The sequence below is a fragment of the Engystomops pustulosus genome, chromosome 5 (assembly GCF_040894005.1).
Source record: "Engystomops pustulosus chromosome 5, aEngPut4.maternal, whole genome shotgun sequence".
Lineage (NCBI taxonomy): Eukaryota > Metazoa > Chordata > Amphibia > Anura > Leptodactylidae > Engystomops > Engystomops pustulosus.
In genome coordinates, this window is record NC_092415.1 from 50,884,709 (window position 1) to 50,909,076 (window position 24,368).

At 45.5% G+C, this 24,368-nt stretch overlaps 1 protein-coding gene across 2 annotated transcripts in view; it reads right to left on the bottom strand.

The window, feature by feature from the left end:
- Positions 1 to 24,368, bottom strand: part of SNTG1 (syntrophin gamma 1) — a 419,742-nt gene that overhangs the window by 139,670 nt on the left and 255,704 nt on the right. For both annotated transcript variants that reach the window (XM_072151935.1, XM_072151933.1), the window contains one exon: positions 7,645 to 7,779. In XM_072151935.1, coding sequence (XP_072008036.1) covers positions 7,645 to 7,779 — 135 coding nt within the window. The remainder of the gene's footprint in view (positions 1 to 7,644; positions 7,780 to 24,368) is intronic.

Below are 24,368 nucleotides of genomic sequence, written 5' to 3' on the forward strand. Positions count from 1 at the left end.
TTGAAGCCTACAGTAGCGTTCTATATATTTGATTTCTGGTTGATCTGCTGGTGGCTGTAGTTTCTGCAGTGCATGTACTTGCCAATTCTGAGCAATTTGTAGTGAGACTTGCGACCGCTGTGTTCTGCGCTTAGTGGCGCACATATCCATAGCAAAGGCTGAAGTGGGAAAATTCAGTAGGGGTTGGATTTCTATTAGGCACTAACTCAGTGTCATCTCATCTGGCATAGTAGTGTGCTTCCTTTGATACTTGGCTAGAAAATAGCCATAGCAATAGGATAGGATTGTTTGGTTCTAAAAACTCAAAAAAAAACAAAAAACACAAAAAAAAACAAAAAACACAAAAAAACACAAAAAAAAACAAAAAAAAGTAAAAAAAAAAAAAAAGTTATAACTCTCATTTTAAAAATGTTTAACCCCAGGGCTAGGGGTAGAGGACGAGGGCGGGGACGTGGGCGTCCAACTACTGCAGGGGTCAGAGGCCGTGGTCCTGGGCGGGGTGAGACACCACCTGCTGATGAGGGAGCAGGGGAACGCCGCAGAGCTACACTCCCTAGGTTCATGTCTGAAGTTACTGGGACTCGTGGTAGAGCACTGTTGAGGCCAGAACAGTGCGAACAGGTGATGTCGTGGATTGCTGACAATGCTTCGAGCAATTTGTCCACCACCAGTCAGTCTTCCACGCAGTCCACCCATGTCACCGAAATCCCCACTCCTCCAGCTCCTGCACCTCAGCCTCCTCCCCCCCAGTCTGCCCCCTCCCAGGAAAATTTGCCATTTGAACCGGCATACTCTGAGGAACTGTTTTCTGGACCCTTCCCACAGTCACAAACCACTTGTCCGGTTGCTGCTGAGCAATTTTCCGATGCCCAGGTTTTCCACCAGTCACAGTCTGTGGGTGATGATGACCTTCTTGACGTAGTGGAAGTGTGTAAAGAGGTGTCCGACGATGAGGAGACACGGTTGTCAGACAGTGGGGAAGTTGTTGTCAGGGCAGGAAGTCCGAGGGGGGAGCAGACTGAGGGATCGGAGGATGATGAGGTGACAGACCCAAGCTGGGTTGAGAGGCCGGGTGAACACAGTGCTTCTGAGACGGAGGAGAGTCCTCGACCTGAACAGGTTGGAAGAGGCAGTGGTGGGGCCAGACGGAGAGGCAGGGCCAGAGCTGGTGCATCAGCGCCACTGTCAACTAGTGAAGCTCCCGTGGTGAGGGCTCTTGCGGCGAGGGCTAGATCTTCAGAAGTGTGGAGGTTCTTTAAGGAAACACCGGATGACCGACGGACTGTGGTGTGCAACATTTGCCAAACCAGGCTCAGCAGGGGTTCCACCACTACTAGCTTAACTACCACCAGTATGCGCAGGCATATGAATGCTAAGCACCCCACTCAGTGGCAACAAGCCCGTTCACCTCCGGCCGTGCACACCACTGCTCCTTCCCCTGTGTCAGCTGCTAGTCAGCCCCCTGCCCAGGACCCTGGCCCAAAAACCCCATCGTCGCCTCCACGATCCTCCACAGCATCCACCAGCGTTCAGCTCTCCATACCCCAGACGCTGGAGCGGAAACGCAAATATAGTGCAACCCACCCGCACGCCCAAGCCCTTAATGTGCACATCTCCAGATTGCTTAGCCTGGAGATGCTGCCCTATAGGCTAGTAGAGACCGAGGCCTTTCGCAACCTCATGGCGGCGGCCGCCCCTCGGTATTCGGTCCCCAGCCGCCACTACTTTTCCCGATGTGCCGTCCCAGCCCTGCACCAGCACGTGTCAGACAACATCATCCGTGCCCTGACCAACGCCGTTTCTGACAAGGTCCACCTGACCACGGACACGTGGACGAGTGCTGCCGGGCAGGGCCACTATATATCGCTGACGGCACATTGGGTTAACTTGGTGGAGGCTGGGACCGAGACTGACCCTGGGGCTGCTCATATACTGCCGACGCCGAGGATTGCGGGGCCTACCTCGGTCCAGGTGTTTCAGGCCTACTATGCCTCCTCCTCCTCCCACCCCTCCTCCACCTCCTCCTCCGAACTACCATCCGTGGGCACGGCGCCATCAGTCGGTAGCTCTAGGCACAGCAGCAGTGCCGTCGCTAAGCGACAGCAGGCGGTGCTCAAACTGCTGAGCCTAGGCGACAAAAGGCACACCGCCCAAGAGCTATTACAGGGCATCACGGCGCAGACTGATCTGTGGCTGGCACCGCTGAACCTCAAGCCGGGAATGGTTGTGTGTGACAACGGCCGTAACCTGGTGGCGGCTCTGCAACTCGGCAGACTGACACATGTGCCATGCCTGGCCCATGTGTTAAATCTGATAGTGCAGCGTTTCCTCAAGACATACCCCAATCTGTCTGATTTGCTCACGAAGGTGCGCCGCATCTGTGCGCATTTCAGGAAGTCCAGCCCAGATGCTGCCACTCTCAGGGCAGCGCAGCGCCGCCTCCAACTGCCCGCTCACCGACTGTTGTGCGACGTGCCCACGAGGTGGAATTCAACACTGACCATGTTATCCAGAGTTTACCAGCAGCGCAGAGCGATTGTAGACTGCCAGATGTCAACTTCCACCAGAACTGGTAGTCAGGTCAGTCAGCTTCCTCAAGTCTACAATGAGGAGTGGACGTGGATGTCTGATATCTGTCAGGTGCTGAGTAACTTTGAGGAGTCAACACAGATGGTCAGTGGCGATGCCGCCATCATCAGCCTCACCATCCCGCTGCTTGGCCTGTTGAAAAACTCTCTGGTCAGCATGAAGTCGGAAGCTTTGCGCTCGTCACAAGAGACGGGGGAAGAATATTCCCTTGTTGATAGCCAAAGCACCCTGAGGTCTGTTTCTCAGCGCATATCGGAGGAGGTGGAGGTGGAGGAGGATGAGGAGGAAGAGGAGGAGAATGTTGGCGAGACACAAGAGGGGACCATTGTTGAGTCCTTCACTGTTCAGCGTGTATGGGCAGAAGAAGAGGAGTTGGAGGAGTTGGAGGAGGAGGAAATGGACAGTCAGGCCAGTGAGGGGAGTGAATTCTTACGCGTTGGTACTCTGGCGCATATGGCAGATTTCATGCTAGGCTGCCTATCCCGTGACCCTCGCGTTCAAAGAATTTATTCCAGCACCGATTACTGGGTGTTCACTCTCCTGGACCCACGGTACAAGCAAAATCTTGCCACTCTCATCCCTGCAGAGGAAAGGAGTGTGAGAATGCATGAATACCAGCAGGCCCTGGTGCACAAGCTGAAACAGTATTTCCCTTCTGACAGCGCTAGCGGCAGAGTGCGTAGTTCTGCGGGACAAGTAGCGAGGGAGAGTAGGCGAGCAGGCAGCTTGTCCAGCACTGGCAAGGGTACGCTTTACAAGGCTTTTGCCAGCTTTATGTCACCCCAGCAAGACACTGTCACCTGTCCCCAGTCTCGGCAGAGTAGGGCTGATCTTTACAGAAAGATGGTGAGGGAGTACGTAGCTGACCATACCATCGTCCTAAATGATCACACAGCTCCCTACAACTACTGGGTTTCAAAGCTGGACATGTGGCACGAACTGGCGCTGTACGCCTTGGAGGTTCTTGCCTGCCCTGCCGCTAGCGTCTTGTCCGAGCGGGTTTTCAGTGCAGCTGGTGGCATCATCACCGATAAGCGTACACGCCTGTCGACTGACAGCGCTGACAGGCTGACGCTTATTAAAATGAATAAAGGCTGGATTTCTCAGAATTTCCAATCTCCACCAGGTGAAGGAAGCTCAACCTGAATAATTGATCCACTCCTCCTCCTCCTCCTCATTTTCCTCCTTCTCCTCCTCTTTGTACAGTAAAGCAGAGGAAAATGGCTATTTTTTGACAGGGCCCACTGGCTCTTGCTATACTTCATGCATTTAATTTTTCTGGAGGGCCACCTACCCGGTCCTCTGTTTGAAACAATTTTTGTGAGTGCCACATACAGGCACTCAATCTATTCCATTTTTCTGGAGGGCCACCTACCCGGTCCTCTGGTTTGAACAATTTTTGGGACTGCCACATACAGGCACTCAATCTATTCCATTTTACTGGAGGGCCACCTACCTGCTCCTCTGGTTTGAAGAATTTTTGGGACTGCCACATACAGGCACTCAATCTATTCCATTTTACTGGAGGGCCACCTACCTGCTCCTCTGGTTTGAAACATTTTTGGGACTGCCACATACAGGCACTCAATCTATTCCATTTTACTGCAGGGCCACCTACCTGCTCCTCTGGTTTGAAGAATTTTTGGGACTGCCACATACAGGCACTCAATCTATTCCATTTTACTGGAGGGCCACCTACCTGCTCCTCTGGTTTGAAACATTTTTGGGACTGCCACATACAGGCACTCAATCTATTCCATTTTACTGCAGGGCCACCTACCTGCTCCTCTGGTTTGAACAATTTTTGGGACTGCCACATACAGGCACTCAATCTATTCCATTTTACTGGAGGGCCACCTACCTGCTCCTCTGGTTTGAAACATTTTTGGGACTGCCACATACAGGCACTCAATCTATCCCATTTTACTGGAGGGCCACCTACCTGCTCCTCTGGTTTGAAACATTTTTGGGACTGCCACATACAGGCACTCAATCTATTCCATTTTACTGCAGGGCCACCTACCTGCTCCTCTGGTTTGAACAATTTTTGGGACTGCCACATACAGGCACTCAATCTATTCCATTTTACTGGAGGGCCACCTACCTGCTCCTCTGGTTTGAACAATTTTTGGGACTGCCACATACAGGCACTCAATCTATCCCATTTTACTGGAGGGCCACCTACCTGCTCCTCTGGTTTGAAAAATGTTTGGGACTGCCACATACAGGCACTATCCAAATTAAATTGTCTCCATAGCAGCCTCCACACGTTGTCTCCATTGCTACCTCCAAAAGTCGTCCATATAGCTGCCTCCATACATCGTCCCTTTATCAAACGAGGTGTGTCAGGCAGAAATTTGGGTTGTTTTCATGGATTCCACATCAAAGTTGTTAACTTTGTCGCCACCCTGCTGTGTAATCCACAAAATATACTTGCAAACTTTTACCATTTAGGGATATTATTTCAGCGCTTCTTGCGCATCTGTTTACATTCCCCTCACCCGCCATATCCTAAACTTATAAGAACGCTACTACACTTGATCTTATACAAAAGTGCTGTTTGGGGAGTAGCCTAGAGACAGGGGCTTGGATTTGCGAAAGCTCGCCTGGCAGCGGAGCGCCAGCTCCATGCGCATCATGCGCTTCTTGCGCATCTGTTTACATTCCCCTCACCCGGCATATCCTAAACTTATAAGAACGCTACTACACTTGATCTTATACAAAAGTGCTGTTTGGGGAGTAGCCTAGAGACAGGGGCTTGGATTTGCGAAAGCTCGCCTGGCAGCGGAGCGCCAGCTCCATGCGCATCATGCGCTTCTTGCGCATCTGTTTACATTCCCCTCACCCGGCATATCCTAAACTTATAAGAACGCTACTACACTTGATCTTATACAAAAGTGCTGTTTGGGGAGTAGCCTAGAGACAGGGGCTTGGATTGGCGAAAGCTCGCCTTGCAGCGGAGCGCCAGCTCCATGCGCATCATGCGCTTCTTGCGTATCTGTTTACATTCCCCTCACCCGGCATATCCTAAACTTATAAGAACGCTACTACACTTGATCTTATACAAAAGTGCTGTTTGGGGAGTAGCCTAGAGACAGGGGCTTGGATTGGCGAAAGCTCGCCTGGCAGCGGAGCGCCAGCTCCATGCCAAGATCCAACTAACATAGTTTTAACTGCAGCACCTTTAATCTACTACTAGTTCACTGCCTCCATACATGGTCCCCTTATCAAACGAGCTGTGTCAGGCAGAATTTTGGGTTGTTTTCATGGCTTCCATGTTAACTTTGTCGCCACCCTGCTGTGTAATCCACAAAATATACTGGCAAACTTTTATCATGTACCGATATTATTTGAGCACTTCTTGCTCACCTCCTTTGGTTCCTCTCTGCCACCCATTGGTTTGAAGCCTGAGTCCATTTAGGGTATGTCGCCATGACACTCTCTAGCCTGCTGCCGCTGCCTCTGCATGCCGTCCCCTATAGTGTCAGGGTCAATTATTGCATGTTTTAGATGCTATCTAGCTTCATTCTGTCACTCTGTCATGGCCATGCTGTTGCCCATAATTTTGGCATAATGGTGCGTTTAAGCAGCCTCAGAGGCATCCATGCATGCTGCCCCTGCTGTTTCCTGTCCATTTCCGTGGTGTTTCCATCCTTTTCTGAGGTTCCCAGGTGTTTGGCCAAGCTTCCCTGTGCAGAGCCTTGGTCCCCTTGAAAAATGCTCGAGTCTCCCATTGACTTCAATGGGGTTCGTTATTCGAGACGAGCACTCGAGCATCGGGAAAAGTTCGTCTCGAATAACGAGTACCCGAGCATTTTAGTGTTCGCTCATCTCTAAATAAAACCAAGTTTATATTTATGATAACTCCCCATTAAGTGATGCTACAAGCATTGGTGATACCTCCTCCGCCACTCACTAATCTGTTATATCAGATACTAGTTTGGCCAGAGATGTCTTCTACTGTATGCATGCCATTATAATTAGAGGTGCAGTGTATTTTACTGTCCACATGCTATGCATTGAATACATTGAAATATCTTGGTTTGTGCTCCCTAATTTCTCCTGCAGTGGTACGGATGGGAAAATATTTCAGGCTTCTGTGATTATATCCACACCCAGGTCAGCTTGGCTGGGAACATCAATTGACAGCTGCCTTTCAGACTCAGTTCCCTTGGCTGAGCTGGGTGTGTTCCTTTGAAGAGCTGAGTGGCATCATCAGATTGTGTGTGCTAGTATTATCTGTGAGCTGAGTGATGGATGGCTTAACCAGTTCCTTCTGGGTGCACATCTAGGCACTCTAGGCAGTCCTTTTACTATTGTCTATTTCTTTGCTTTTCAGTGTATCCAACCTCTGCTAAGTTTATTTGACCATTCTCTCGCTATACTATTTTGTGCCTCACTGCCATCTTGGGTTTGACAAAGTTCAGAGTGACTTAGCTTGTCTGTTCATTATCTGTTGCTTTTCCCTCACTGTCTTGTCTATCATGGTGTGAACAATGGTCTGTCTCTGACTTTGGTTACCTGCATCCATCCTGCGGCTGGAATAAGTAAGTCTTTCCTTTTAGCTATCAGGATCTCCCAGGGTCATTTGTAGGTTCCTGATAGTGGGTGACCTTTGTCAGGACAGTTAATAGACTGTGGGCATGACATCATAGGGTCAGGTTGCCAACCCTTACCCAGTCTGACAGCTTGTACCAAGTCTGGTTGTGGTTGTTTTGTTTGATATACAGATACTTGACTATGTAAAGGATTACAATACATCTTTTACAGACATGTTCATTTTCAGAACATATTGCAATTGGCTGAAAATAGAGACATTTAGTCATAAAAGATTAGCGCTTAGTCTTTATGCTGTCAGTTAGAACATTTGGCCACAGGTGTTACAGAAGAACTGAACACAGATGGTATAGTCACTATATATTTATTCTGCTGTTGGACTCAATAAAGCAATCTACAGATTAAATCCAAGTCAGTATGATTTGTAGAAGTAATGATAAACAATAAGAGTAAATATAATTTTTTAATGATTGTTAATTCAACATTTTATGTACTTACTCCAGAGTAGAAAGGTTCACCAGACACACAAATAACATCCTGTTCTTGAATCATCAAAATGTCTTTGGCTAAGTGGAGTCGAACTTTGAAAGGCTCTTGACTACCATCTTGCAGCAAACAAATTCCTGTCTTTGCCTAAATATAGGTTAAATATATAAATATAGACAAGAAAGAGATGTATTAATTATGATACTTACTACCATGCATGCATTATAAAACAAATTAAACAAAAAGATGTAATAAAATTCTTTAAAGGAGTTTTAAAATATTGAATAAAATGGTATTAATAGAGTACAAAAACCCACAAAATCACACATCTTTGGTACTGCAGCATCCATAACAATCTGTACAATAAATCCAAAACACTATTGGACCCACTTGGCGTAAAGTACATCTCATCTGTATTTGTAAAATACATCTCATCTGGCAAAAAATAAGCCCTCATTTGTCCAGATTGCCAAAAACTAAATATTGTATAGCCTTAAAAAAATGACAATGCAAATCTGCCCTGAATGGCGCTCCTTCCCCTCAGTGCCATGGTGTGTGCCCCTACAGCAGCTTACCACCACATATGGGGTATTGGCATACTAAGGAGAAACTGGGTATCAAACTTAGAGGAGTGTTTTGGCATTTTATCCATTGTGAATGTGTACCTTTTTTTGAAAAAATACATTTTTTAAAAATACAGTTAGCCAAAAAAAAAATCACTGTACCTCTTTTCTGCACCAAACTTTGGGTTGAGTCGTTTAGTTTCTATAATGGGGTAATTTAAGTAGTTTTACTATTGTTAGGCCTCTCAAAGTCACTTGAAAGCTGAGTAGGTACCTAGAAAGTATGATTTTCAATTTTTTATGAAAATGTGAAAAATCGCACCTAAAGTTCTAAGCCTCATAACACCCTACAAAAATGAGTAAATGCACCAAAAAAATTCCAACATAAAACAGACATTCAGTAAATGTAAGTTATCATGTTATTTTGGTGTTATGACTATGTGTCGGAATAATCGAAAGTTTTTAATTCCAAAAATAAAAAAGTTTTTTTGCCAAATATCCATTTTTAAATAAATAAACGGAAAACATATCACCCAAATGTTTCAACTAACACAAAGTGCAATCTATCTCACAATCCCCTGTATAAGTTATAGCTCTCCACAGGGCAGATTCAAAATAATGGGTGGTACAAAAATGGCATGGTTGTTAAAGGGTATATAAAGGCTGTTACGTACAAGATAGGGTCGGTAGGTTTGTTCTTAAGTTGAATTTGTATGTAAGTCAAAACTGTATATTTTATAATTGTAGTTCCAGACAATTTTCAAAATTTTTTGCTGTAATGGGACCAAGGATAATCAATAAAGCTTCATTACAGACACCTTACAGCTGGTCATTGCAGTCTGTGACAATAGTAAAGCATCCAGAAAGCTTCACCAGAGGTCACAGTGGGCAGAGGGGTCCATCTGTAACTAGGGGTTGTCTGTAAGTAGGGTGTTGTTAAGTAGGGGACGGTCTGTATAGCTTTGATGTGCACAAGAAACCTTTATTATTTTGTTTGTGCTCTGCGTATTAAAAAAGGAAAGTGTTATGTTTGCTGATTTTAATAAAAATTATGTGATAAAGAAAAAATCTATAGTCTACTTATACCGTATAAGATCCATTTATATGTAGCCAGCTAGACAGAAGACATGAACATTAATTATTGTGAACATAGACTCTTAGCATTGGTGGCTGGGCTATCCATCCTCCGCTGTCTATATTGGGATTTGTACATGTACAGTATAAGGTTCAGGACACATGGTCATTTTCTGTCACTGCTCACTTCGCTTTTGACAGGGGAATAAACAGAAGATGGATCTTCTCATAAAGCTAATTTATCTCTCTGAACATTGCGCCTCTGCAATGGGGATCTAACAGAGACAGATGTCAGGGTAGGATGGAAGAAAGCTTGACAATAGTCTATTTTCTCTCCATCAAACATTTGTCTTTTCCGGTACCAGTGTGTGTGAGCTGTTATTCCATCGAGAGCAATGTGTTTTTATGTTTTACTTTCCTTCCCCTTGTCAAGAAAAATATCAAAACAGAATCTTCTTTTCTTACTTTTAAAATATTTTCTTAACCTTACACAAACTCTTTCTGTATTCTATATAGAAACGTGAAATTGTTTTGTCCAATCCTTGATATGAAATAAGACAGCAAGTTGGTGGAAGATTTGAATAGCATATTGTATGACTAGATCAGAAACACATTGGGATCACCTTAAAGGGGCTGTTTGAGACTGTAAAAAAAACATTGATGGCTTGGTGGGGGTTGCTTTAAAAAATAAACATGTACTAACCTTTATGGTCCCTCACCAAAAAACAAGGGCATGGAATATGTGCTGTGATCAGCTTCCAGCCGGTTGAGGTGGCCCGTACTGCATTATATAACGCTGGTAATAGGGATGGGTGGGGGTGACCAACCACCTCAGCCGGCCCGGAAGCTGAACACAGCACAGTTTCCATGTCCCTGTTTGTTTATTAGGGGTACAGATCGGAGAGATGGCAGGGCGGGATGCTGGAATTGACTGCAAACGGGGCCGGGTCTAGACAAAGTGGGGCCCTGGGCAAAACTAAAAGTGCGACCCCAAAATAAAACTATTTTATGACTAGTCACAGTCAGTAAGAGGCTCCCTTTAGCATGGTAAAACAAACAGTAATATGGCTCAGTGGTTAGCACTACAGCCTTGCTGCACTGGTCAACATCTGCAAAGAGTTTGTATGTTCTCTCTTTGTTTGCGTGGGTTTCCTCCGGGTCCTCCAGTTTCCTCCTACACTCCAAAAACTTACTGGTAGGTTGATTAGATTGTGAGCCCCATGGGGACAGGAACTGATATGGCAAACTCTGTGCAGCGCTGTGTAAATTGTGTGCGCTATACAAATAATTATTAATTATAATTTTTATGATAGAACATAAATATGAAAGATTATAGAGATTTCTAGATGCAGAACTATAAAGTAGATGATATATACAGTAGATGGATATGAGAGATAAATACAGTAGAAGAGAAATAGAAGATTGATTGAATAATAGAGAAAAAGCGAGATATATAAATGGTCAAATTATATGAGATAGATAACTATACAGATAGAATATATATATATTTACAGAAGAAAGATGATAAGCATCTTCACCCAGGAATTCAACCAAGGGGTATTAACCCTTTCACTGCCACTGCCAGGCATTTTTGGATATTTTGTTGTGTTATTGGCCAGAGCAATTTTTACAATTTTGACGCTTACAAATAAAACCACATATTTTCTGCAAGCAGACACTTGCCCCATTTTCAAAATTGCATTAAAGAGTTTATAGACATAGGCGCCATCATGCAATTTTTATTCAAACTGAAACATTTTATTAAAAATACTTAAAATTTGACTTTGATGACAAAAAATTTGCTCCAAACAGAGAAGTTCACAAATGCCTCATATTGATATGTTCACATGAATTATCATATCACTAAAACTGAAATAACTAAATATCTGCTTTTAGAAATTTTAAGACAGTCACAACCTGCAAAATATGTCAATAAAACAGATTAAAAGTAAAAGAACCACTAAAACCTATATATTTTTGAAAGCAGACAACAAGGCGATGCATTTGTAAATTAAAGTAAAAAGTAAAGTAAATTTGACCACACTCATGTAACTTTGTGACAAATTTTTAAACAAAATATGCATTGTAAATGCCTTGATAACATACATTTTTACATAAAACTCACATTGAAGTGGAGGTTTACGCACAAAAAGGCATTTAAAATAATAACACAAAGTGAGCAGATTTATATATACCACAACACACAACATCAAGAATTTATACTCCTAAAATGCTAAAACAAAAACTGTGACATATTTCCTATCCACAAATCTGTTTAAAAATATATAACGCACAAATAAAAAGCTCCTACTCTGTCAAAATCAAATTTTTCCAGAAATCACAATGTAAACAAGAATAACTTTTAAATTCATGCACACTACCACCTTCATGCAACTTTGCAGCAAACGTCAATAAAATGCAATAATTGCATGAAAATTCTAAATTTCCTCTAAAATATGTATACATCCAGATTACTTATATAAAGAAAACAAACTTTCCTAAAACAGCAAGATCTGAGGAGATGATACATACCCCACATGTGTATATTCACCAAAATATGCAGCAAAGGGAACGTTAAATCCACAGGGGACACCAGACAATTTTTGCATTGTTTGCTCCTTACACAATGGTGACCCAAATAAATAACTATATATCCATAAGCCAAGCTAATGAAATAGCAAAAGTCAATTTTCGAAAAAAAAAAAGTGTGTTCTCAGATAGTTCTGGATAGGGGAGGCTTAAAAACATGAATATTAGTTGATATTATTCCTTGTCAAGTAGTAACATATAAAGTGAATATTTCCATTGACCGTGAGGTGCAGCAGCTCTTGTGTCTTGTAGCTGCCGACTAAGAATCTGGGGGGGGGGGGGGGGGGTGTGTACACTTCAGAGGGCTATATCTCTGGCTCTGTGAGACAAAGACCATCACTTATTTTTTTCCTATGAAAAAGCTGAGCTGTAATTGGTTGGTTCATTTTATGATCCTGAAATTTATAAACAAAAAAAATCAACATTTTCTTATTTAAAGACCATCAAATCAACAACTTCTGTAACTTCCTTATAATACCCTAAATTTATATAAGGAATTCTTCATGCTGAATTTCTATTAGAATTATTGGTCCCGATTAGAGATGAGCGAGTATACTCGTCCGAGCTTGATGCTCGTTCGAGTATTAAGGTACTCGAAACGGCTCGTTGCTCGGACGAGTATTTCCCCTGCTTGAGATCGAGCATTTAATTAAACAAACACAGTGAAGAAGAATGAATAATAGAATAAAAACTGTGAACAGAGGATCATTTAAGTGAAAAACACAGTGAAGAATAGATTACAGATGTTCGGCACATCTGCTTACTTGTCGGAAGATACGCGCGGAACGGCAGCAGGGAGACATCAAGCAGCAGGGAGACATCAAGCAGCAGGGAGACATCAAGCAGCAGGGAGACATCAAGCAGCACGGGGGAGACATCGGGCAGCGGGGAGACATCGGGCAGCACGGGGGAGACATCGGGCAGCACGGGGGAGACATGGGGCAGCACGGGGAGACATGGGGCAGCACGGGGAGACATCGGGCAGCGGGGAGACATCGGGCAGCGGGGAGACATCGGGCAGCACGGGGAGACATCGGGCAGCGGGGAGACATCGGGCAGCACGGGGGAGACATCGGGCAGCACGGGGGAGACATCGGGCAGCGGGGAGACATCGGGCAGCACGGGGGAGACATCGGGCAGCACGGGGGAGACATCGGGCAGCACGGGGGAGACATCGGGCAGCACGGGGAGACATCGGGCAGCACGGGGGAGACATCGGGCAGCACGGGGGAGACATCGGGCAGCACGGGGGAGACATCGGGCAGCGGGGAGACATCGGGCAGCACGGGGGAGACATCGGGCAGCACGGGGGAGACATCGGGCAGCACGGGGGAGACATCGGGCAGCACGGGGGAGACATCGGGCAGCACGGGGGAGACATCGGGCAGCACGGGGGAGACATCGGGCAGCACGGGGAGACATCGGGCAGCACGGGGGAGACATCGGGCAGCACGGGGGAGACATCGGGCAGCACGGGGAGACATCGGGCAGCACGGGGAGACATCGGGCAGCACGGGGAGACTTCAGTGGAAGAAGAGGAGCGATCCCGGGACAGCGTATCACCCCAACAAGTAAGCAGATGTGCCGAACATCTGTAATCTATTCTTCACTGTGTTTTTCACTGCGTTTTTCACTTAAATGATCCTGTGTTCACTGTTTTTATTCTATTCTTCACTGTTCTTCACATCTGTTAACTTGTCGGGAGATAATATACGCGCGGAACAGTGAAGAATAGATTGCAGATGTTTGCATACATCTGCTAACTTATCAGAAGACATTCTTTTTCAATTAAATAACACATTTTATTCCTGAACCATGGTCCCTTTGAAAAATGCTCGGGTCTCCCATTGACTTCAATTCGAGCATCTGGAAAAGTTTGTCTCGAATAACGAGCACCCGAGCATTTTAGTGCTCGCTCATCTCTAGTCCCGATCTCTCATATTTAGCACTTTTCATGACCCCTTCTTGTCCAGGTAGCTACTTGTATAGCATTTGCAGCGCAACAGTCAATGATTTTATCCCATTAATTATTCACCCATGGCATAACCTTTTGGAATCTAAATTATCTAGTAATATAAATGTATGGCGTGGGGAGAGGGAGGGGATGTGCTGCAATGACTGCCACTAAGCCTTATTTTCAGGGGAGGTCTTATATTTCTCAGCTTGAACAAAATTGTACTAGGTCTTATTTTCGGGAGTTTTCTTATTTTAGTGATATGTTTATGTATAATGAGAGATGTGAGTCTGTAAACCAAATGGTGATGCTGAGTGTGGTGCCATACACATGTCATTGTTGGAGGTAGCAGAAATATATCATACATATACACTCAGTGATCAATGAGTTCCCACAAATCAGATCAGTAGTTGCTGTCATTAACAGTTGGTAGAAGAGAACTACGATGATAGGTACTACCACTAGAGATGAGCGAGCACTAAAATGCTCGGGTACTCGTTATTCGAGACGAACTTTTCCCGATGCTCGAGTGCTCGTCTCGAATAACGAGCCCCATTGAAGTCAATGGGAGACTCGAGCATTTTTCAAGGGGACCAAGGCTCTGCACAGGGAAGCTTGGCCAAACACCTGGGAACCTCAGAAAAGGATGGAAACACCACGGAAATGGACAGGAAACAGCAGGGGCAGCATGCATGGATGCCTCTGAGGCTGCTTAATCGCACCATTATGCCAAAACTATGGGCAACAGCATGGCCATGACAGAGTGACAGAATGAAGCTAGATAGCATGTAAAACATCCAATAATTGACCCTGACACTATAGGGGACGGCATGCAGAGGCAGCGGCAGCAGCGGCAGGCTAGAGAGTGGCATGGCGAAATACTCTAAATGGACTCAGGCTTCAAACCAATGGGTGGCAGAGAGGAACCAAAGGAGGTGAGCAAGAAGCGCTCAAATAATATCGGTACATGATAAAAGTTTGCCAGTATATTTTGTGGATTACACAGCAGGGTGGCGACAAAGTTAACATGGAAGCCATGAAAACAACCCAAAATTCTGCCTGACACAGCTCGTTTGATAAGGGGACCATGTATGGAGGCAGTGAACTAGTAGTAGATTAAAGGTGCTGCAGTTAAAACTATGTTAGTTGGATCTTGGCATGGAGCTGGCGCTCCGCTGCCAGGCGAGCTTTCACCAATCCAAGCCCCTGTCTCTAGGCTACTCCCCAAACAGCACTTCTAAGAACCTTTTGTATAAGATCAAGTGTAGTAGCGTTCTTATAAGTTTGGGATATGGCGGGTGAGGGGAATGTAAACAGATGCGCAAGAAGCGCATGATGCGCATGGAGCTGGCGCTCCGCTGCCAGGCGAGCGTTCGCCAATCCAAGCCCCTGTCTCTAGGCTACTCCCCAAACAGCACTTCTAAGAACCTTTTGTATAAGATCAAGTGTAGTAGCGTTCTTAAAAGTTTAGGATATGGCGGGTGAGGGGAATGTAAGCAGATGCGCAAGAAGTGCTGAAATAATATTGGTAAATGATAAAAGTTTGCCAGTATATTTTGTGGATAACACAGCAGGGTGGCGACAAAGTTAACAACTTTGATGTGGAACCCATGAAAACAACCCAAATTTCTGCCTGACACACCTCGTTTGATAAGGGGACGATGTATGGAGGCAGCTATATGGACGACTTTTGGAGGTAGCAATGGAGACAACGTGTGGAGGCTGCTATGGAGACAATTTAATTTGGATAGTGCCTGTATGTGGCAGTCCAAAAAAGTTTTCAAACCAGAGGAGCAGGTAGGTGGCCCTCCAGAAAAATGAAATAGATTGAGTGCCTGTATGTGGCAGTCCAAAAAAGTTTTCAAACCAGAGGAGCGGGTAGGTGGCCCTCCAGTAAAATGGAATAGATTGAGTGCCTGTATGTGGCAGTCCAAAAAACTTTTCAAACCAGAGGAGCAGGTAGGTGGCCCTCCAGTAAAATGGAATAGATTGAGTGCCTGTATGTGGCAGTCCAAAAAAGTTTTCAAACCAGAGGAGCGGGTAGGTGGCCCTCCAGAAAAATTGAATAGATTGAGTGCCTGTATGTGGCAGTCCAAAAAACTTTTCAAACCAGAGGAGCAGGTAGGTGGCCCTCCAGTAAAATGGAATAGATTGAGTGCCTGTATGTGGCAGTCCAAAAAAGTTTTCAAACCAGAGGAGCGGGTAGGTGGCCCTCCAGAAAAATTGAATAGATTGAGTGCCTGTATGTGGCACTCCCAAAAATTGTTTAAAACAGAGGACCGGGTAGGTGGCCCTCCAGAAAAATTGAATAGATTGAGTGCCTGTATGTGGCACTCCCAAAAATTTTTTAAAACAGAGGACCGGGTAGGTGGCCCTCCAGAAAAATTAAATGCATAAAGTACTATAGCTAGAGCCAGTGGGCCCTGTCAAAAAATAGCCAGTTTCCTCTGCTTTACTGTACAAAGAGGAGGAGAAGGAGGAAAATGAGGAGGAGGAGGAGTGGATAAATTATTCAGGTTGAGCTTCCTTCACCTGGTGGAGATTGGAAATTATGAGAAATCCATGCTTTATTCATCTTAATAAGCGTCAGCCTGTCAGCGCTGTCAGTCGACAGGCGTGTACGCTTATCGGTGATGATGCCACCAGCTGCACTGAAAACCCGCTCGGACAAGACGCTAGCGGCAGGGCAGGCAAGAACCTCCAAGGCGTACAGCGCCAGTTCGTGCCACATGTCCAGCTTTGAAACCCAGTAGTTGTAGGGAGCTGTGTGATCATTTAGGACGATGGTATGGTCAGCTACGTACTCCCTCACCATCTTTCTGTAAAGATCAGCCCTACTCTGCCGAGACTGGGGACAGGTGACAGTGTCTTGCTGGGGTGACATAAAGCTGGCAAAAGCCTTGTAAAGCGTACCCTTGCCAGTGCTGGACAAGCTGCCTGCTCGCCTACTCTCCCTCGCTACTTGTCCCGCAGAACTACGCACTCTGCCGCTAGCGCTGTCAGAAGGGAAATACTGTTTCAGCTTGTGAACCAGGGCCTGCTGGTATTCATGCATTCTCACACTCCTTTCCTCTCCAGGGATGAGAGTGGAAAGATTTTGCTTGTACCGTGGGTCCAGGAGAGTGAACACCCAGTAATCGGTGCTGGAATAAATTCTTTGAACGCGAGGGTCACGGGATAGGCAGCCTAGCATGAAATCTGCCATATGCGCCAGAGTACCAACGCGTAAGAATTCACTCCCCTCACTGGCCTGACTGTCCATTTCCTCCTCCTCCAACTCCTCCAACTCCTCTTCTTCTGCCCATACACGCTGAACAGTGAAGGACTCAACAATGGTCCCCTCTTGTGTCTCGCCAACATTCTCCTCCTCTTCCTCCTCATCCTCCTCCACCTCCACCTCCTCCGATATGCGCTGAGAAACAGACCTAAGGGTGCTTTGGCTATCAACAAGGGAATCTTCTTCCCCCGTCTCTTGTGACGAGCGCAAAGCTTCCGACTTCATGCTGATCAGAGAGTTTTTCAACAGGCCAAGCAGCGGGATGGTGAGGCTGATGATGGCGGCATCGCCACTGACCATCTGTGTTGACTGCTCAAAGTTACTCAGCACCTGACAGATATCAGACATCCACGTCCACTCCTCATTGTAGACTTGAGGAAGCTGACTGACCTGACTACCAGTTCTGGTGGAAGTTGACATCTGGCAGTCTACAATGGCTCGGCGCTGCTGGTAAACTCTGGATAACATGGTCAGTGTTGAATTCCACCTCGTGGGCACGTCGCACAACAGTCGGTGAGCGGGCAGTTGGAGGCGGCGCTGCGCTGCCCTGAGAGTGGCAGCATCTGTGCTGGACTTCCTGAAATGCGCACAGATGCGGCGCACCTTCGTGAGCAAATTAGAAAGATTGGGGTATGTCTTGAGGAAACGCTGAACTATCAGATTTAACACATGGGCCAGGCATGGCACATGTGTCAGTCTGCCGAGTTGCAGAGCCGCCACCAGGTTACGGCCGTTGTCACACACAACCATGCCTGGCTTCAGGTTCAGCGGTGCCAGCCACAGATCAGTCTGCGCCGTGATGCCCTGTAATAGCTCTTGGGCTGTGTGCCTTTTATCGCCTAGGCTCAGCAGTTTGAGCACCGCCTGCTGTCGCTTAGCGACGGCACTGCTGCTGTGCCTAGAGCTACCGACTGATGGCGCCATGCCCACGGATGGTAATTCGGAGGAGGAGGAGGTGGAGGAGGGGTGGGAGGAGGAGGAGGCATAGTAGGCCTGAAACACCTGGACCGAGGTAGGCCCCGCAATCCTCGGCGTCGGCAGTATATGACCAGCCGCAGGGTCATACTCGGTCCCAGCCTCCACCAAGTTAACCCAATGTGCCGTCAGCGATATATAGTGGCCCTGCCCGGCAGCACTCGTCCACGTGTCCGTGGTCAGGTGGACCTTGTCAGAAACGGCGTTGGTCAGGGCACGGATGATGTTGTCTGACACGTGCTGGTGCAGGGCTGGGACGGCACATCGGGAAAAGTAGTGGCGGCTGGGGACCGAATACCGAGGGGCGGCCGCCGCCATGAGGTTGCGAAAGGCCTCGGTCTCTACTAGCCTATAGGGCAGCATCTCCAGGCTAAGCAATCTGGAGATGTGGACATTAAGGGCTTGGGCGTGCGGGTGGGTTGCACTATATTTGCGTTTCCGCTCCAGCGTCTGGGGTATGGAGAGCTGAACGCTGGTGGATGCTGTGGAGGATCGTGGAGGCGACGATGGGGTTTTTGTGGCAGTGTCCTGGGCAGGGGGCTGACTATCAGCTGACACAGGGGAAGGAGCAGTGGTGTGCATGGCCGGAGGTGAACGGGCTTGTTGCCACTGAGTGGGGTGTTTAGCATTCATATGCCTGCGCATACTGGTGGTAGTTAAGCTAGTAGTGGTGGAACCCCTGCTGAGCCTGGTTTGGCAAATGTTGCACACCACAGTCCGTCGGTCATCCGGTGTTTCCTTAAAGAACCTCCAGACTTCTGAAAATCTAGCCCTCGCCGCAAGAGCCCTCGCCACGGAAGCTTCACTAGTTGACACATTTGGCGCTGATGCACCAGCTCTGGCCCTGCCTCTCCGTCTGGCCCCACCACTGCCTCTTCCAACCTGTTCTGGTCGAGGACTCTCCTCTGTCTCAGAAGCACTGTGTTCACCCGGCCTATCAACCCAGCTTGGGTCTGTCACCTCATCATCCTCCGATGCCTCAGTCTGCTCCCCCCTCGGACTTCCTGCCCTGACAACAACTTCCCCACTGTCTGACAACCGTGTCTCCTCATCGTCGGACACCTCTTTAGACACTTCTTCCACTACGTCAAGAAGGTCATCATCACCCACAGACTGCGACTGGTGGAAAACCTGGGCATCGGAAAATTGCTCAGCAGCAACCGGACAAGTGGTTTGTGAGTGTGGGAAGGGTCCAGAAAACAGTTCCTCAGAGTATGCCGGTTCAAATGGCAAATTTTGCTGGGAGGGGGCAGACTGGGGGAGAGGAGGCTGAGGTGCAGGAGCTGGAGGAGTGCCGATTTCGGTGACATGGGTGGACTGCGTGGAAGACTGACTGGTGGAAAATTGCTCGAAGCATTGTCGGCAATCCACGACATCACCTGTTCGCACTGTTCTGGCCTCAACAGTGACTTCAGACATGAACCTAGGGAGTGTAGCTCTGCGGCGTTTCCCTGCTCCCTCATAAGCAGGTGGTGTCTCACCCCGCCCAGGACCACGGCCTCTGACCCCTGCAGTGGTTGGACGCCCACGTCCCCGCCCTCGTCCTCTACCCCTAGCCCTCGGGTTAAACATTTTGAAAATGAGAGTTATAACTTTAATTTTTTTTTTACTTTTTTTTGTGTTTTTTTGTTTTTTTTTGTGTTTTTTTGTTTTTAAAACCAAACGATGCTATCCTATTGCTATGGCTATTTTCTAGCCAAGTATGAAAGCACACTACTATGCCAGATGAGATGACGCTGAGTTATTAAACAAAATAAACGTAAAATAAAAAAGGAAATGGCAGACTGTGCCTAACTGAAATCCAACCCCTAATAAATTTTCCCACTTCGGTCTTTGCAATGGATATGTGCGTCACTAAGCGCAAAACACAGCGGTCGCAAGTCTCACTACAAATTGCTCACAATTTGCTAGTAGATGCACTGCAGCAAGTACAGCCACCAGCAGATCAACCAGAAATCAAATATATATAACGCTACTGTAGGCGTAAGTAAGCCGTTTGGATTCTCCTATGGCTATTTTCTAGCCAAGTATGAAAGCACACTACTATGCAAGATGAGATGACGCTGAGTTATTAAAAAAATAAACGTAAAATAAAAAGTAAATGGCAGACTGTGCCTAATTGAAATCCAACCCCTAATAAATTTTCCCACTTCGGTCTTTGCAATGGATATGTGCGTCACTAAGCGCAAAACACAGCGGTCGCAAGTCTCACTACAAATTGCTCACAATTTGCTAGTAGATGCACTGCAGCAAGTACAGCCACCAGCAGATCAACCAGAAATCAAATATATATAACGCTACTGTAGGCGTAAGTAAGCCGTTTGGATTCTCCTATGGCTATTTTCTAGCCAAGTATGAAAGCACACTACTATGCCAGATGAGATGACGCTGAGTTATTAAACAAAATAAACGTAAAATAAAAAAGGAAATGGCAGACTGTGCCTAATTGAAATCCAACCCCTAATAAATTTTCCCACTTCGGTCTTTGCAATGGATATGTGCGTCACTAAGCGCAAAACACAGCGGTCGCAAGTCTCACTACAAATTGCTCACAATTTGCTAGTAGATGCACTGCAGCAAGTACAGCCACCAGCAGATCAACCAGAAATCAAATATATATAACGCTACTGTAGGCGTAAGTAAGCCGTTTGGATTCTCCTATGGCTATTTTCTAGCCAAGTATGAAAGCACACTACTATGCAAGATGAGATGACACTGAGTTATTAAAAAAATAAACGTAAAATAAAAAGTAAATGGCAGACTGTGCCTAATTGAAATCCAACCCCTAATAAATTTTCCCACTTCGGTTTTTGCAATGGATATGTGCGTCACTAAGCGCAAAACACAGCGGTCGCAAGTCTCACTACAAATTGCTCACAATTTGCTAGTAGATGCACTGCAGCAAGTACAGCCACCAGCAGATCAACCAGAAATCAAATATATATAACGCTACTGTAGGCGTAAGTAAGCCGTTTGGATTCTCCTATGGCTATTTTCTAGCCAAGTATGAAAGCACACTACTATGCAAGATGAGATGACGCTGAGTTATTAAAAAAATAAACGTAAAATAAAAAGTAAATGGCAGACTGTGCCTAATTGAAATCCAACCCCTAATAAATTTTCCCACTTCGGTCTTTGCAATGGATATGTGCGTCACTAAGCGCAAAACACAGCGGTCGCAAGTCTCACTACAAATTGCTCACAATTTGCTAGTAGATGCACTGCAGCAAGTACAGCCACCAGCAGATCAACCAGAAATCAAATATATATAACGCTACTGTAGGCGTAAGTAAGCCGTTTGGATTCTCCTATGGCTATTTTCTAGCCAAGTATGAAAGCACACTACTATGCCAGATGAGATGACGCTGAGTTATTAAACAAAATAAACGTAAAATAAAAAAGGAAATGGCAGACTGTGCCTAATTGAAATCCAACCCCTAATAAATTTTCCCACTTCGGTCTTTGCAATGGATATGTGCGTCACTAAGCGCAAAACACAGCGGTCGCAAGTCTCACTACAAATTGCTCACAATTTGCTAGTAGATGCACTGCAGCAAGTACAGCCACCAGCAGATCAACCAGAAATCAAATATATATAACGCTACTGTAGGCGTAAGTAAGCCGTTTGGATTCTCCTATGGCTATTTTCTAGCCAAGTATGAAAGCACACTACTATGCAAGATGAGATGACACTGAGTTATTAAAAAAATAAACGTAAAATAAAAAGTAAATGGCAGACTGTGCCTAATTGAAATCCAACCCCTAATAAATTTTCCCACTTCGGTCTTTGCAATGGATATGTGCGTCACTAAGCGCAAAACACAGCGGTCGCAAGTCTCACTACAAATTGCTCACAATTTGCTAGTAGATGCACTGCAGCAAGTACAGCCACCAGCAGATCAACCAGAAATCAAATATATATAACGCTACTGTAGGCGTAAGTAAGCCGTTTGGATTCTCCTATGGCTATTTTCTAGCCAAGTATGAAAGCACACTACTATGCCAGATGAGATGACACTGAGTTATTAAACAAAATAAACGTAAAATAAAAAAGGAAATGGCAGACTGTGCCTAATTGAAATCCAACCCCTAATAAATTTTCCCACTTCGGTCTTTGCAATGGATATGTGCGTCACTAAGCGCAAAACACAGCGGTCGCAAGTCTCACTACAAATTGCTCACAATTTGCTAGTAGATGCACTGCAGCAAGTACAGCCACCAGCAGATCAACCAGAAATCAAATATATATAACGCTACTGTAGGCGTAAGTAAGCCGTTTGGATTCTCCTATGGCTATTTTCTAGCCAAGTATGAAAGCACACTACTATGCAAGATGAGATGACGCTGAGTTATTAAAAAAATAAACGTAAAATAAAAAGTAAATGGCAGACTGTGCCTAATTGAAATCCAACCCCTAATAAATTTTCCCACTTCGGTCTTTGCAATGGATATGTGCGTCACTAAGCGCAAAACACAGCGGTCGCAAGTCTCACTACAAATTGCTCACAATTTGCTAGTAGATGCACTGCAGCAAGTACAGCCACCAGCAGATCAACCAGAAATCAAATATATATAACGCTACTGTAGGCGTAAGTAAGCCGTTTGGATTCTCCTATGGCTATTTTCTAGCCAAGTATGAAAGCACACTACTATGCCAGATGAGATGACGCTGAGTTATTAAACAAAATAAACGTAAAATAAAAAAGGAAATGGCAGACTGTGCCTAATTGAAATCCAACCCCTAATAAATTTTCCCACTTCGGTCTTTGCAATGGATATGTGCGTCACTAAGCGCAAAACACAGCGGTCGCAAGTCTCACTACAAATTGCTCACAATTTGCTAGTAGATGCACTGCAGCAAGTACAGCCACCAGCAGATCAACCAGAAATCAAATATATATAACGCTACTGTAGGCGTAAGTAAGCCGTTTGGATTCTCCTATGGCTATTTTCTAGCCAAGTATGAAAGCACACTACTATGCAAGATGAGATGACGCTGAGTTATTAAAAAAATAAACGTAAAATAAAAAGTAAATGGCAGACTGTGCCTAATTGAAATCCAACCCCTAATAAATTTTCCCACTTCGGTCTTTGCAATGGATATGTGCGTCACTAAGCGCAAAACACAGCGGTCGCAAGTCTCACTACAAATTGCTCACAATTTGCTAGTAGATGCACTGCAGCAAGTACAGCCACCAGCAGATCAACCAGAAATCAAATATATATAACGCTACTGTAGGCGTAAGTAAGCCGTTTGGATTCTCCTATGGCTATTTTCTAGCCAAGTATGAAAGCACACTACTATGCCAGATGAGATGACGCTGAGTTATTAAACAAAATAAACGTAAAATAAAAAAGGAAATGGCAGACTGTGCCTAATTGAAATCCAACCCCTAATAAATTTTCCCACTTCGGTCTTTGCAATGGATATGTGCGTCACTAAGCGCAAAACACAGCGGTCGCAAGTCTCACTACAAATTGCTCACAATTTGCTAGTAGATGCACTGCAGCAAGTACAGCCACCAGCAGATCAACCAGAAATCAAATATATATAACGCTACTGTAGGCGTAAGTAAGCCGCTTGGATTCTCCTATGGCTATTTTCTAGCCAAGTATGAAAGCACACTACTATGCAAGATGAGATGACGCTGAGTTATTAAAAAAATAAACGTAAAATAAAAAGTAAATGGCAGACTGTGCCTAATTGAAATCCAACCCCTAATAAATTTTCCCACTTCGGTCTTTGCAATGGATATGTGCGTCACTAAGCGCAAAACACAGCGGTTGCAAGTCTCACTACAAATTGCTCACAATTTGCTAGTAGATGCACTGCAGCAAGTACAGCCACCAGCAGATCAACCAGAAATCAAATATATATAACGCTACTGTAGGCGTAAGTAAGCCGTTTGGATTCTCCTATGGCTATTTTCTAGCCAAGTATGAAAGCACACTACTATGCCAGATGAGATGACGCTGAGTTATTAAAAAAATAAACGTAAAATAAAAAAGGAAATGGCAGACTGTGCCTAATTGAAATCCAACCCCTAATAAATTTTCCCACTTCGGTCTTTGCAATGGATATGTGCGTCACTAAGCGCAAAACACAGCGGTCGCAAGTCTCACTACAAATTGCTCACAATTTGCTAGTAGATGCACTGCAGCAAGTACAGCCACCAGCAGATCAACCAGAAATCAAATATATATAACGCTACTGTAGGCGTAAGTAAGCCGTTTGGATTCTCCTATGGCTATTTTCTAGCCAAGTATGAAAGCACACTACTATGCAAGATGAGATGACACTGAG